Consider the following 15,936-nt stretch of genomic DNA (forward strand, 5'->3'; position numbering starts at 1 on the left):
CCAGAGTCGTACGTAGTGAGGAGGTAAAATTATTAACAAGATAATCGACCTCTGTTGGAGTAGCGTTCAGATAGCTGCTCTGCTCTATGTTGGTACAGGGCATTGAAGATGATAACAGTGGGTGGATTATATTCTTAAACTTAGTTACAGCGCTTTCAGAAAGACATCTACTGTGATAAAGTCTACTCTCCACTGCTGTGTAATCAATTATTGTAAATGTAAATGTTATCAGGAAATGATCAGACAGCAGAGGGTTTTCAGGAAACACTGTTAAATGTTCAGTTTCTATGCCATATGTTAAAACAAGATCTAGAGTGTGATTAAAGTGGTGGGTGGGTTCTTTTACATTTTGACAGAAGCCAATTGAGTCTAATAACAGATTAAATGCCATGTTGAGGCTGTCATTTTTAGCATCTACATGGATGTTAAAATCACTCACAATAATTATTTTATCTGAGCTGAGCACTAAATCAGATAAAAAGTCTGAGAAATCAGAGAGAAACTCTGTGTAAGGCCCAGGTGGACGATAGATGATAACAAGTAAGACTGGTTTCTGAGTTTTACAGCTGGGGTGGACGAGGCTAAGCAACAGACCAAAGATCCACGACATCCACACAGAAACACCCTGGCAGGAGATACGTGTGGACCTTTGACCTCCTCTCAGTGGATTACTATTCCAATTTCATTGAGGTTGAGTGGCTGAAGTCAGACACAGGAAGTGCAACAGTCATCACTTATGTTAAGTTACAACTGGCCAGACAAGGAATTCCTGAAACAGTGATTTCAGATAACGGACCAGAGTTCAGCTCCCGGGAAGACTTTGCAAAAGAGTGGGAGTGTCTCACAACACAACAAGCCCCCACCACGCACAGTCAAACGGGATGGCAGAGAGAGGAGCACAAACAGTTAGACTCTTGTTAAAAAGTCAAACGCTGAGGGAACAGATCATTATCTGTCCTTACTCTGAGGAGAAGACCGTTGGAGGATGTTGGAGCGTCATCGGCCCGGCTGTTAATGGGTCGACACATGAGGTCAAGACTTCCAACAACATCACAAAGGCTGAAATGCTCACTAACACACTGCAGCAGTTATTAGAAACAAGGCAACAGAAACTGAGAGAATACTTGAATCGAAGAACCAGAGAAGTTCAGCAACTTCAGATTGGCCTCAAGGTCAGAATGTGGCCACAGAGCGTGTGGAGTCCAGCCCAGGTGTGATGGCTGCACCTACAGCCACACAGCGGTAATATCCACCATGTTAGTGTAGAGGCTGATACATAACACTGCATTCTAAAATAAGTGTGCACATTTTAGTTTACACTGTTATGTATGATTTAATCTTTGTTTTCTGAGGTACCTTGGTTGCAGCTGCTCCAGTCCCTTGACTGAGGAGCCAAGAGGTGGAAAAGGGGCGGAGCGAGCCTTGATGGAAAGCTGCAAATTGGGTCATTCCGTAACTCTTGACCATGGGGGGGAATTGGAGTTCATTATATATGTTTTATATATATAATGTTCATATATGTTCATATGTTAGTTTCAGTTAGGTTTTTTGTGTTTTACCCCTTTTTGTGGGCTAATCAGCCACTATTTAAGATTCCCTTTGTCTTGTTAAGTGAGGTCAGTTTGTTTGTTAACTTTGAGCAGAGCTCTGTTATTTTGACCTCTTTTACGGGCCCAAGATTTTGATCCTTTTTGCATGATTTAACCAATTATGTTTTTGGGTTAAAAAAAAAAAATCTTTTTTTGTACTTTAACCTGTGCCTAAGTTTGCTTTGCTGCTCGGTCCATCACACCAGATAACGGGTCTCTCTGAACATCCAAGATCCCGTGTGGTTCAGATGCCTGATGGACAGCAGGAACAGAGAGTTTCTAAAGCAGTCAGGGCAAAGAGGAACACATCACAACGCAGAATGTGTGTGTTAGAGCAGCAGGAAACGGTGAGATGGACATGCAAAGAAACACAGAGATGTCAGTCCTACAGCGCGTGGACGTGCTGTCTCACTGAGCAGTAAAATGAACATCATGTTTGCAGCAGTTGGTTGAAGTTTGAAAAAAAGGAAATGTGTTCATGCCAAGCAGCTGTTTTCTCTGTTTCTCTGCTCACGCACACTGGGCTGTGACGTGGGTCACTGGGTCAGGTGTAGTTCATGTGGGAGCCACAGGAAGGCGTGGTAACACATAGAAATGAAAAGTGTGGCAAACCCTGAGGACACGGTCTCACATCAACTCGGTAAAGTCAGTCACGAGTGTTTAACGGATCAATTATTGGCTCACGGTGACGTGACGTCACTGTCCTCTGTTATTGATCAGATAGGAGGCACGCCCACAGCGCCCACGTCCCTTCACCTCGGTTTTTTCACCTTTTAGGGAGCTTCCGTACTGCGCATGTCACTGTGTGACACAGTTAGCGTCCCGTTACTATAGCAACGTGTCAGTGCAACTCCGCAGGACACGGAGAACACGGAGCGGAACTCAGGTGGGTGAGATGATGTTTTTACCTCAGATTTAACCTTCGACACACACACACACACACACACAGACACACAGACAGACACACACACACACACAGACAGAGACACACACACAGACAGAGACACACACACACACACACACACACACAGACACACACACACACACAGACACACACAGACTGTTTCTGTAAAATTTCTTCATGTTTTCGTTCCTCAGAATCAAATCTTCACGCCTGCTTTGATCTTCATCCTCTGACAGGAACCATGTCATCATCACCGAGGGTGGGTGTGGTCAGACGCTCGATGCTGACTGACCCGCTGCTAATCAAGGTAAATGGGGGGGAGGCTGGGAGGTCAGTGATTGGCTGATCCACTGCAGGCTATTTTTACTGATTCTGAACTTTTTCCTGTTCGGGTCGCTCAAATACTACAACTACAAATATTAATAACAATAACAATTTTCTAAAGTTTGATCTGAGAAACCACAGACTGTAACTAATAGATGGCTGTAGTGTCCTCAAACTTGCATTCATGTTAACACCAATAGAGGGCGATGCCTCTCATTTAGCTCCTCCCCTTTATGCAAATATGGCCATGTCCAGTTTAAAGGAAGAGCGCTGATAGAAAACATGATGATGTCATCAACCTTCTTGTGTGCAGGCGCCTCTTGGGCGCTCGCGGTCCAAAGGTCTCGCCGCTCCTGGTCCGGACTTCACTTTTGGAACCAGCAGTAACTTGCTGAGGGATGGAGGCGTAGCCGAAGGTAAGCCCCACCCACTATAAACACACTACAGTATTAGCACACTGACAGTTATAGAGTGTGTGTGTGTGTGTAGGGCTGTGCGATATAACCAGAATCTCATATCCCGAAATGAGACACTTATCGCCCCGACAACGATATATTTCACAAATATTTTACATTTTCTGTAAATTCTGTGAATCTCGGGTACCTCGACCTGTGTGACGTGTTTCCAGCTAGTGTACCTGGAGTCGAGTGGTTTGACCGATGCGTGAAACGATACACTTTCTTTGTGAGTATTTGTTACACGGTGTGCTGCGGGGAAAAGCCTGTTCGTTTGACTCTAAGGTGTATTTAGAGCACCTGACGGCTCTGTTTTGCTTCTCTTCCATAAACTCTCTCCGTACTCTGTCACATGACTCTTGTGTAGGTGGTAGAAAAGTTTTCTGGTCCGTGTCAGACTTTTCATAACCAAACCATGTCCATGCTACAGAGGTAGCCCCTCGTCAGGAATAAGGTCCTCGATGTGTTTGGACTGGTCCTTCTGTTTGCCGTCATTTCAGTTTATTTTGAAAAATCTCAACAGGATCATCAGCTTTATTGTGAAAGGTTTATGTGGAAAATAAACAAGCGGACGGCAGGGGCCATGCGCTGGGTTTACCGCCGTTGTTGCAACACATAAAAACAGTGGCTTGTCCGTCCGTAGTGTGGTTATTTTAAGTATAAGAGAAAGAGAACAAATGAATACAGCCACTACAGTGACCATTAGAACCATGAAAAATGTCGCCGTAAACAGTTTATTTTGAGACACAACGAAACAAATGATAGACGTTTTCATATCGTCATCAGACATATATCGTCATAACAGCCCTATGGGTTTGTAATGCTGGCTCTCTTGGTGGTCAGTGTTTGTGTCATGAAGGACAAATGAGCGCCGCCTGGTGGACACTGGAGGAACTGCAGCTTCACATCCTAATTGGCTAAAACCAGGCTGAGTGCTGAGGTGCTGGGATTATGCTAACAGGAGGGGTGTGTGTGTGTGTGTGTGTGTGTGTGTGTGTGTGTGTGTGTGTGTGTGTGAGGCAGTCAGCTGTCAGAGTGTGTTTGCATGAAGTTAACATGCCTTCAGGCTGCAGTCACTGCTGTCAGTCAAACACACACACACACAACATAAGACCCCTCTCATCTGTCAATCACACACACACACACACATACACCCACACACACACAGCTGTCTCTGTATTTTCTGGTGGTTGGAGTTTTAAAATAAGGAGCTGAATCACTGATGCTGCATGCCCACTAAATACAGTCCACCTCGGGTTTTGCCCCTCTGTAGGCTTCCAGAGGTTGTCCATTGTGCACAAAGTGGGCCTTTAGTGATATAAAGAAGGATTATTTTGAACTGTGACTCATGCACAGCTGAACCGCAGTCCCTCGTCACAGACAGAGACAGGTGTGTCAAAGTGGGACTTTGTGTGTCGCTGTATGATTGAAGCTGGCTGATCTCACCCCGACCCAGCGTCTCACCTGTCGGGTCCGAGGTTTTGGGCCCATGGGCATTCCCTTACCCGTCACCTGTGCTCTGTCAGCTCTTTCCAGCTGGAACGTTCAGCCGCGGCAGGAAGAATCTGCCACTCAGCTTGCAGACTTTGTGTCACTGAACCGCGAGGCGGTGAAGTCCGGCATGGTGACGCCCAAAGAGCTGAGTCAGTACCGGGCTCAGAGGGCCCAGAGCTCTGCCTCCGAACTGCGGCATGGCCGGCTTCCACGACGCCGAGATCAGGTTCCTGACATCACGTTTGGAGTCAGAAACAGGTGGGAAAACCTCACGATGATCAAATGATATCTGATCGATAATATTGAATGATCGGTGACCAATCGATGTCTCCATCAGGCCGTCGTCTCCGATGTCGGATGTCCTGTCTCATGAGTACGTTCAGCGCTGGCTCCATGATCAGCTGAGCAAGAATCAAACCAACAACCTCAAATGCAAGGTAAGAGAGAGAGAGAGAGTGAAGCTCGAATGCCCACAGGGTGTGTGTGCATTATCTTCACACTGTGTGTGTGTGTGTGTGTGTGTGTGTGTGTGTGCAGATGAAACCAGGGTGTATTCCTGACACGAGAACCACCCTGCTGAGGAGGAGTAAATCTCTGCCGGTCGTAGAAACACCACCCAAACCAGCTCGCTTTGCACAGGTAACACACACACCTGCACACACACACTCACACACCTACACACACACACACACACACACACCTGCACACACACAGACACGCACAACCCCATTCAGCTATCTTAGTGAGGACCTTCATTAGCATAATGCCTTACCCTAAACCTAACATAACCTAATTGTAACCCTGACACTAAAACCACATTTTGAGCATCAAAAAGGCCTTCAAACTTGTGAGGACCGGGTTGTGTGTCCTCACAAGTGACTGTTGGTTCTCACAAGTATGGTAGAATGCAGATTTCGGTCCTCACAAAGATAGCTAGACAGGAACACAGCTGCACACACACAGACACACACACACCTGTATACTTTACCGGCTCTTCTTTGACTCTGCGGTTTTTAGATGATCTTCATCGGTTGTCATTTCTCTGTGTGGAATTAGCGTGTTGGCGTGGTAACACCTGGCTGACGTCTTTACAGACATGCTCAATGACAACATCGTCTGATGCTCTCTGTGCTCTCTGCAGGTCGGTCCGGCTCTCGACACCTTCAGGGACCAGGAGACTCGTGTGCGGGCGTTTGGGGCTCGTCGCTCCAGCTCTCAAACCCAGCGTTCAGTTCTGAGGACCGCCCGTCATGAAGAACCTGGTGGAAAACGGGCGAAGCCACTCTGAGGATGTTTTCAGACAAATGCAAATAAAATATGAAAAGTTCTCACAGCAAGACGACTTAAAGTTTCCTCCAAACAACACGTGGTCAGAGAGGAGTCCCCCAGGGCTCTGTACTGGGACCCGTTCTGTTCTCCTTAGAAGTAAATGCTGATGATACTTTTCTGTTAACAGATAACTTGAATAAAATGTTGAGCTGTTTCTGCTGATTGTCAAACCCAGAATCGTTTCACAGAGCTGAGGTAAAACCCTCGATCTGTCACGGTCTGTGTTGGCAGACCGTGGGGAAGTGGGGAAACAGGACCCAAACGCTGGACTCTTCAGTGCAACAGTGTTTATTTACAGAGTGGTGAAGTACGAAACAATAAATTCCCCAGTTTCCCAGACTCCCGTGTTGTGTCTTCTTCCCAAAAAGTCCCTGTGTAGTGCTCTCTGCTTCAGTGTCCCTGCACTCCCCGTGCTCACTGCTCCTTCTCATCCCACATTCCTCCTGAGGGAAAACAATAGAGGCAGTCGTTACACACTTTATCCAAGCAGGCATACACTCACTTTCTCTGACTCTGATTGAAGACTGACGTGAAGTCAAACGCAATAATCCAGCGTCGGTGGAAGCTCCATCTCTCTTCTAAATAGCTCCCCCGACGAGCCCAGATGAGGAGCAGGTGTGCGGCAAGGACTTTAGGTGTGGCCAGTCCTCAAGCCAGGCCACGCCCCTCAGGCCTGAAGGTGCCTGTAACTTGGCCACAGAAAACAGCAACACACACACACACACACACCTGCCTACATACGTACGTGGACAGAGATAAGAGGCAGTGCAGAAGACACACCGAGTGATAATAATCATAATGCCAATAATAATAATAATAATAATAATAATAACAATAATAATAACAACAACAACAACAGTCATAGTCCTCACTGCCCACGGACCCCGAGTCCCCAGAGCCGGGTCCGTGACACGATCTGAGTGTTGAGTACTGGAAAAGAAGCCAGCTGGACTTTTGTACGTCTGTGAAGACGTTTTAAAAGCAACAGCTACTGAACAATCATGGGGGGTTGGGGGGTCCTGACTCATTATCCTCTGTGAGACACTGCCCCGCCCACCGTCCTACGAGGACCAGAGGTCACCAGCTGTGATCTGATCTCAGGATTGCACTGTAGGTGGCTGATAGGTGGTGTCATAGGCCACCACCTCAGTTCACAGTGCTCTTTTAAGAAGTTCTCCTTGAAGACCAGTATCTGCAATGAGTGATCTTTGACCTTTAGGTGCAGGTGTACAGGTATAGTTAGGTCCATGTATATTTGGACAATGGCAAGTTTTGTCTTTTTAGCCATTTACTGAAACATATTCCAACTACAGTTATATAATGCACATGGACATAATGTGTCGACTGTCAGCTTTCGTTTGAGGGAATCCACATTGAAAGAAAGTAAACACAGAGGGTTCACTGCAGGGTGCAAGCCACCCGTAAACCCCACGAATAGGAAGGCTAGACTGGACTTTGGAGTCAGCAGTCAGCACAGCTCTGGACCAACATCAGCCTCTAGCAGAATGATGGAAGAGAAAAGTAACAAAGAACACACATCATGTGTAACACACAGGGAGGCGGTGTGATGGGCGTGGCTTTGTCTGATTACTTCAGAGCGCCTGACATAAGGAGGTTGTGTCAAACACGTTTTAGTTCCAAACATCGTCTTTTTGTTTAACCCATTGAACGTGGCTCAGGGGGTTGGGAAGGGCACCTGTAACCGGAAGGTTGCCGGTTCGATCCCCGGTCTCTCTGTCCTGGTCGTTGTGTCCTTGGGCAAGACACTTTACCCTACCGTCTACTGGTGTTGGCCAGAGGGGCCGATGGCGCGATATGGCAGCCTCGCTTCTGTCAGTCTGCCCCAGGGCAGCTGTAGCTACAACCATAGCTTGCCTCCACCAGTGTGTGAATGTGAGCGTGAATGAATAATGTCATTGTAAAGCGCTTTGGGTGCCTTGAAAAGTGCTATATAAATCCAATGCATTATTATTATTATTATCATTTCATTTAAAATCCACTGTGCTGATGAACAGAACCAACATCAGAAAAAGTTGTGTGTCCACATATTTATGGCGCTGACTGTCAGTGTGGTTCTGCTGTTGGAGGGTCGGGTGGGTTCTTCGAGTGGGTTCCTCTGCTGACTGCCTTGTGTTTGGGTGGAGAGCTGAAGACGCCTCGTGGACGACGAGCAAAATGTCTTGACGGACGTCTGGTTCCACACGCTGCCCTGACCTCAGAGCTGCTGATGGTTCATGGACTGAACACAGGGACGGCGCGCTCCAGGTTAAATCTGGTCTGACGCTCACGGACTTTTAAACGACGCCACCTTCACACCGTTACAGAGACACAACTTCCTGTTTTCTTTTACAGACGTCTGAATGTGTCCAATCAGGGACGAGCTCACATCTGACGAAGAGGGAAAGTTTAGCACCAAGCTGCTGTTTAGAGGAGGACAGAAGGGGGAGGAGGAGGAGGACAGAAGGGGGAGGAGGACAAGAGGAGGTGGAGGAGGAGGAGGAGGAGGAGGACAGAAGGGGGAGGTGGAGGAGGAGGAGGAGTAAGAGTGTAACTCTGTCTTGGCGCTGAGATCAGCTGCTGATCAGTTTCCCTCGGATCAATACTCTGATTACTCTGACAGCTTTATTTTAAACCTGTTTTTTGTTTTTTTTTACATAAAAATGACGTCAGAGTCAAACTAACGCGTTTCCGGCTGCTGTGGCTCCACACCTGCCTGGTCAGACACACCTGAGTCCGGGCGGAGATGGAGGTGTCCGCCTCCGGCTGCTCCGGGTTCCGGATCGACTCTCTGCTCTCGCTCGGGGCGCTCCTGCCCCGGGCAGACCCTCCGGAGCTCAGCCCGGGGAACAGCAGCGGCTGCTCGGCGCCTTCATCCCCGTGGAGGGAGCCTGCTCCCCGGCTGGAGCCTCCGCTGCTGCCCGCTCCGCTTCAGCTGCGCTCCGCCTGCTCCTCCTTCCTAATCCGGGACATCTTAGCAGACTCTCACCCGGGACAGGTCTACTCTGAACCGGGACAGCCCGGGCTGGAAGCCGAGCCATTCCGGTCCGGACAGGATGAAGATTTCCAGGATAAAAGTCTCAGCAGCTCATCTTCAGACAGCGAAACAGGTAAAAACAGAGAAAATAGTTTAAAGAAGGAGAAAGTAAAGTTTCAATCAAAATAAAAACGAGAATAACGCGGATTTTATTTTCATTAAAGACATCAGAAGGTTATTTTCTTCTTTCAACGAACAATAAACCAAAAATATTTTTCACTCATGGACAGAAATAAAAACCAGATGAATAAAGTCAGTGAAGGCTGAGCGGGCTCAGTCTGAAACCTTGAAACAGAGAAACAGTCTCATTGTTACAATTTTTTGTGTTTTAATTTAGAGAAATCAATCCGAGCGTTCATTTAATTATTAGTCGAATTATTTTAAAGCGAAAATAAAGCGTCTGAGCTTCTGCGTTACATGTTTTTCTCATTTTGAAACAGAAATGAAATTCATAATCTTAAAGAGTCTTTATCATAACTTTTAATCGGTGATCGGGGTATTGATGATGATCTGGAATATCTCAGATTCTCTATCATTAATCAGTGAAAACACAAAGACATATCTGCAGCAGCCTCCTGCCCGCTGACTCTGGATCATTGCTTTTATTTTATGATGCGTTAGAGGACCTGCATGTTTGGTTGGACTGGCCTTCTTTCTTTCACTCAGTTGAAACCGTGACTGATGGAGTCACGGTGATCCCGGAGGAATCACATGAAGTTAAAAAAGCAGCTGTGCACTACTTTACATCCCTGCTCTGAAACGCACAGACAGGTCTGATAAAATGTGTCTGTACTCAGGTACGTGTACAGCTCATGCACGATGTTTAAGCCGAGAGGATACATCAGACGTGTGCAGTTTTTCAAAATAAAAGTTAAATCCAGGTTATTGAAGCTTATTGGTCAAATTTTATAATAATTGAACTCAGGAAATGTCAGCAGAGTTGTTGTTTGTTTTTGTTTGTTTGTTTTTGTGACCCATACAGAGAAACACAGCCTCATCAGCACCGATTAAAATCACGCAGGAATCTCCGTCACAGCGTCTGAACCTTGAAACTTTTAACCGGCTTCAGTCGCAGTGAGCTGGCGCTGGCGGAGCCATCAGACCTGTGGATGGTTCATATTTTTGTCTTTGCTGCACAGTTTGAAACGCGGCTTCGTTGTTTTGTGTTATTATTGTGTATTTTCAGGGTTTTTGTCCAGCTGCTAATCTCAGCAGAGTTCCCGTGGGTGTGGGCCACATGAAAGCACCATTAAAGTCAGTTAACTTAAAACATTGTATTTGTTCATATTTAGTTTTAAACGTTGAAGCAGCTCCTACCTGCTAAATATTACTAATGCCCGTTATCACTGCACGTTTGTCGACGGTCACCGTGTTTCATCATTAAAGCTGTGAAATGAAATTATTCCCACGCAGAGATGCTTACCTCAGTACAAATGATACTCTGACCATATTATCTTCAATTCAGTTCATCTTTAATTGTAAAACTCAAAATCATATCGTGGCAGTTTCATTAAATTTGGCAGGCAAATGCAGACCGAGCACATGTGATCACATGATTCAAAACATTTTTAATCTGACAGCTCTGACGGAGATAAAACCATGATTGAAATCATTTAAGAAGCACAACGAAAAGAAAGGACGGTAAAGAACAGCAGGCCGGGGTCGGTTTATTCTGCAGCCTTACGGTCACGTCTGATACTTTTATCAGTTTCAAACCACAGACACAGACTGTGGTCGTGACGGACCTCGGGTAAGCCCAACACAACAATCTGATAAATGCTGTCAATCAATATGAGCTTTTTTATTGATCACTTTCATCTGCTGCTCTGATTAAAAACAAGAACCTCGGCTATGGGCAGAAATCTGTGCCATCAGAAACTGAATTTGAATAAGTTAAATTTGAATTTGAATTGCTCAGATTGAATCTGAATTGTAACTTGAATAAATGCTTTTGAAAACTGAATTTGAATTAGTCTAATTTGAAATTGAATTTATGGTTTGAAAATGATCATCACTAAATTGAAATTGAATTTTATATATTGAAAATGAATTCATTTGCTTTGAAACTGCATTGGCCACCCTCTTCCATGTTACTGTGTCAGCATCTATTTGGGGTTGGGAGTGGAACAGAAAGTAAGGAAATCCAAAGTGCCATTAAAACCAGGAGAGGTTCTTATATTTCAGAAGAAGGGATTAATTCAAAAGAAATGACCTCAATGCCATATTTTATTTAGGAACCCTAAAGAGCACTTTGCAAAATAACACATTCTTATAATTTCACCCTCAGATGAGCCAAGCTACGACTGTCAGGGAAGGTGATGTAGGTACAGAGCATGTGAGAGTGGTTAAGTTAATGTCTCTTGTCTAGATGAAGGCACAAGAGGGATCAATGGCACGGCGTAGAGATTCAGTATCTTCAGTCTTCAGTGGACACTCCATTTCTGGCACAAAACACCTGTAAAAGATGGTCGATTTAGGAGGTGACCTGACAACTTCAGCCTGTCAAACATAGCAATGGAGCAGTATGTTTAAAAAAAACAACTAATTAAGCATGCACTCAGTACCCTAAGAATTATTATGGTAGTTAAACACAGTGATAGTCACATATCATATCACTTCAAACGGAGGTGATCCAGTAATGCTGCACTAATGAATTAGACTAACTATTCACTTTAGCTAAAGTTATTAAGTTCGCTAAAGAGTTGGGATGCTGTGTAAGACATAAATAAAGCTCAAATACAAAGGTTTGGACACTGTTTTGCATGTTTCCCTACTGTAGGGGTCTCTGCAAGCATACAGGGCTCTGACAGGGTACAAGATGACAACTTTGGAATTCTACTAGAAACAGTCGATCATATTTGTTTGTCAAAGCTAAATCCAGGGCAAACTAGGCTAAATTAGCGTTTTTAGCTAACAACTACAATAAGCATAAAAGTTACTGTACGGCTATCAATTGTTAACATGACGCTTGTTCTTATACATGTAATACATTTATTACCAACCTGAGAGTTTATCCGCTGGTCATTCGACATGACGAATGACTTCTGAAGTCTTAATTCAGCTCAAGACGCTGTAGATTCCCGTCAGTAACACTTTCGGTCCGCTAGTAAAACGTAGTCCTATTAATCTGCGCTCGTTTACTCTTGAACCGGAACCGGATGTAAGTTCCAAAAAACTGAATTTTGGAACTGAAATTGAATTGTGAGAGTGAAACTGAAATTATTCGAGAGCTGAATTTTTAAAGGATAAAATGCAGTTTCAAAGCAAATGAATTCATTTTCAAACCATAAATTCAATTTCAAATTAGACTAATTCAAATTCAGTTTTCAAAAGCATTTATTCAAGTTACAATTCAGATTCAATCCGAGCAATTCAAATTCAAATTTAACTTATTCAAATTCAGTTTCTGATGGCACAGATTTCTGCCCATACTCGGCTTTTAAAACAGAAACTGAATCATAACTAGAAAGTGCATTTTCTGAAGAAACTGCAGTGTGAATGCTTGAATCTGAATGTATGCACTGAAATGAATTAATTGCTGAATTTTAAGTTAAAAATGTTGAATGAGATGAAAAATACAGAAATTTTCACCTGAAAACAAAAGTGCAGAACTGCTAAAAGCTGACATCCACACAGAAGTTGGAAAATAGCTGAAAATGTTTTAATTGTAAATTAGAAAAACCTAAGAAATGAGAAAAGAAAATTTAGAGTCAGAAAACATCTGAATGAATATTAAAAGTTCATATTCTTTGAATCCCTGAATGACTAAAGTGTGATCCCTCCACTTGGATCCACAGAGTTTTAAAGGTTTACATCTCTGAGCTTTGAAAGACACGGTGTTGGAAACAGAACAACGATGGCGACGTTTTGAGGGTAAAATGATGGCTGTAGACCAAACACTGTGGACACAGCAGCAGTTGAAAGAGAAGTGTTTAAGATGAATCTTGGCAGAGTGTGAGAGAGCTCGTTAGGCAGGCAGGTGTGAGCCTGGTTGCTATAGTGACTGCACCCAATGGCTCCATACACACGCACACAGACATGCACCTCACTTTTGCTGCTTAAAATGAACAGAAAAGTCAGGCCGAAACAAATCGCTCCCAAATGAAAAGTACAACTTGTATTGACAAAATTCTTTCACCGTGAGCGGCAGCAATGTCTAGTCTACTGAATTCTCAGTTTTCATGCCTGTGGAGTTTATTATATGGACGTGGTGACAGTGTAATGACAGCCTGTACTTCTGATTTTCAAATGAACCTTCTGAGCCATTTTAACATTAGAGTCTATGGAAGAGTTGGAGGGAGGAGGCTGTGCATTGGTGACATTTATGAAAGAACCATAACACCTATTACAATAGTAAACACACTGGATGAAAGAGGATAGCGATGGCTACGTTTTGAGGTTAAAATCATACCTGTAGAGCAAACGCTGCGGACACAGCAGCAGTTTTAAGAAAAGATTTTAAGATTAATTTTTTTGCTCCTCTCACTCTAGCAGTTCAGCTGTCTCACTCTAGCCCCAACATTCCGTCCCATACACACCCATTATAAACTCTGAAACGGCTGAAAAAACATCATGAAACTTAAACTGGAACTGAAGAAAAAGTATAATAGATATTGAAAAGATAAATACAAGTTGAATAGTTGAATGTCTTGGCTTCGTTTTAAAGTTTGAATGGTGGCTCTATGTCAATGTATGTGGAAGTAGAGTTGAAAGAGGAGTGAGTTGAAGGAGAATTTGAAGGGTCTCCCCATTGAAATACATGGGAAATTTTTGTTGAAAAAAGTTGACTAATTTTAAAAATATAAATGTTAAAAATTAGAAAAGTAGAAGCAGTCATGTCCAAAAGAAGAGGAATCTAACGGTGTTTGAATGGTTTTTCTAAGTTGAACGGTTTTGAAGGAATTAGATGCCAAAAAACGTACGGAAAAGAAAATAATAAAGAGGCAGAAGAACAATACTGTGAACGCTTTTCAAGCATTCACACTAATAAATGATCATCATGAATGACCGACCAATCAGCTTACAGGACTGATGTGATGTCATTCCTACCTCAGTGCAGAGCGGTGGCTCCGACTCGGTGACGTCATGCCTCAAGAAACCTCGTAAGGCACGGACGGCGTTCAGCGACCAGCAGCTGGCGAGGCTCGAGAGAAGCTTCCAGAAACAGAAATATCTGAGCGTCCAGGAGCGGATGGAGCTGGCGGCTTCGCTGCAGCTCAGCGACACGCAGGTCAAGACCTGGTACCAGAACCGCAGGTAAATACACACACCTGGTACCAGAACATGAAGCAGATTAACGGTCTTCCCGGTCCTGGACTCGTGGTTGGTCATTATTTTGTTTTCTTCTTTATTAAAAAACTGTAAAGTTCACTGACATGAAATTTGAACCTGATCACATGACCACGATGTGAGCGCAGACTGTGATCATCTCAAGGACGAAGACCGCGGTGACCCTGTGAACAAAAATCTCAGCAGCCTCAGTTTTTTTCTACTCTCCAATCTTTGTGATGTCATAGAGGGGGGGCAGAAACCTTGCCCACTGTTCTGTTAGTGAGGGGCAGCCAATCAGATGACAGCTGTCTTGAAGGGGCTAAGATGGCTAGTTTCAGAAGTCGCTGATGTGTTTTGGGCGTTAAAGCCTGTTACGCAGCTGGAGGAACATCTGCTTCCTGTCTGCAGGTTCTGACCCAATCGGGTCGCCTCATGTCTGCTGCAGTCTTTGCGATCATCATAGACTCACGTGTGCTTCGGGTCAGCTGGAATCAGTGATGGATGGAGGGAATTTTACTGCACATGCGCTGACACGTGCTGATTGGTTCAGATACAGTCACATGACAGCAGATTGTGGTAAGGTGTGTTTGCGGTGAGTAATGTGTGCTTCATTTTTCCTGGCAGGACCAAGTGGAAGCGTCAGTCTGCCGCCGGCTTGGAGCTGCTGGCCGAGGCCAGCAGGATGTTCCTGCCCACACACTACCTGTACCCTCCTGCCCCGCCCACAATGAACCTATACCTGTATTGAAGCCACGCCCACCAACACCACCCAGCACTGCTTCTGCTACCCCACATCCTCATCCACACTCAGCCCCTTCCCTGCTGACTAGGACTGGTTCCCTCAGGAACGGACTGCTGTGGCGGTGCCGGGGCTCAGGAGGTGGGGCTCAGGCAAAACGTCAGAAAACACAACAGTGACATTCACGTCTGGACAAACCAGCGAGTCCAGGCAGGAGTGTAGAGCCGTAGTCGAGCCACAAACTTCTCTGTGCGTTTCTGTAGCTCTGACTTCGTTTTTTACATTTTCAATAAAGAAAATAAAGATTCTTATTGTTGTTTTCCTTTGATTCAAAGTGAAAGCGATGGCTCGGATTGGTTCCCAGGCTTGGTTTAGAGCAACTCTGTCTGATGAGCAGGCAGCACTCTGCTGGTTCCGACTGGGACCCACCTACCCATCCTCCTCCTCCCAGCTGGACCTGAGAGCGGCTCTCCTCTGAGCTCCTCGCCCCGCCTCTATGGCTGAACTGGCTTTGTTCCAGCAAGTAACCATATGTGGTCGAGATCAAAATTTAAACCTCAATACAATAGAGACCCCGTCCCACCCCATGTCAGAGTGTAAACATGTTTATTTCTGCTTTACACTTTGAACATAAGAGTCTGTGGGACTGACTCACGTGTGTGTGTGTGTGTGTGTGTGTGTGTGTGTGTCCCAGTCCCACTGAGGATGTTTGAAATATTAATATTGATGCTGTTAAATTGATGACACATGAGGCGAGGGAGCGAGTGCTCGGCTCGTGCAGCTTCAAAGCTTCGTCT

General features: G+C 44.9%; 2 protein-coding genes across 5 annotated transcripts; both read left to right on the plus strand.

The window, feature by feature from the left end:
• Positions 1–2,315: 2,315 nt before the first annotated feature.
• cfap77 (cilia and flagella associated protein 77) lies at positions 2,316–6,434 on the plus strand. 3 transcript variants are annotated; one of them, XM_025897205.1, is made up of 7 exons: positions 2,316–2,479; positions 2,688–2,800; positions 3,131–3,233; positions 4,799–5,024; positions 5,104–5,203; positions 5,304–5,405; positions 5,908–6,434. In XM_025897205.1, the coding sequence occupies exons 2-7, from the start codon at positions 2,735–2,737 to the stop codon at positions 6,052–6,054; spliced, it is 744 nt and encodes a 247-aa protein (XP_025752990.1). In that variant the 5' UTR covers positions 2,316–2,479; positions 2,688–2,734; the 3' UTR covers positions 6,055–6,434. The 3 variants fall into 3 exon arrangements, with proteins under 3 accessions (XP_025752990.1, XP_003455562.1, XP_005460176.1); XM_003455514.4 differs by having other exon boundaries at positions 2,371–2,475; XM_005460119.4 differs by having other exon boundaries at positions 2,384–2,475; positions 2,730–2,800.
• Positions 6,435–7,983: 1,549 nt separating this feature from the next.
• Positions 7,984–15,925, plus strand: barhl1a (BarH-like homeobox 1a). Of its 2 annotated transcripts, XR_003213219.1 has the most exons (4): positions 7,984–9,202; positions 14,184–14,385; positions 15,025–15,388; positions 15,475–15,925. XR_003213219.1 is itself a non-coding variant. In XM_005460118.4 (3 exons), the coding sequence occupies exons 1-3, from the start codon at positions 8,839–8,841 to the stop codon at positions 15,146–15,148; spliced, it is 690 nt and encodes a 229-aa protein (XP_005460175.1). In that variant the 5' UTR covers positions 7,984–8,838; the 3' UTR covers positions 15,149–15,925. The 2 variants fall into 2 exon arrangements, 1 of the variants encoding a protein (XP_005460175.1); XM_005460118.4 differs by having other exon boundaries at positions 15,025–15,925.
• The last annotated feature ends 11 nt before the right edge of the window (positions 15,926–15,936 follow it).

The sequence above is a fragment of the Oreochromis niloticus genome, linkage group LG12, assembly GCF_001858045.2.
Source record: "Oreochromis niloticus isolate F11D_XX linkage group LG12, O_niloticus_UMD_NMBU, whole genome shotgun sequence".
NCBI classification, from domain to species: Eukaryota; Metazoa; Chordata; class Actinopteri; order Cichliformes; family Cichlidae; genus Oreochromis; species Oreochromis niloticus.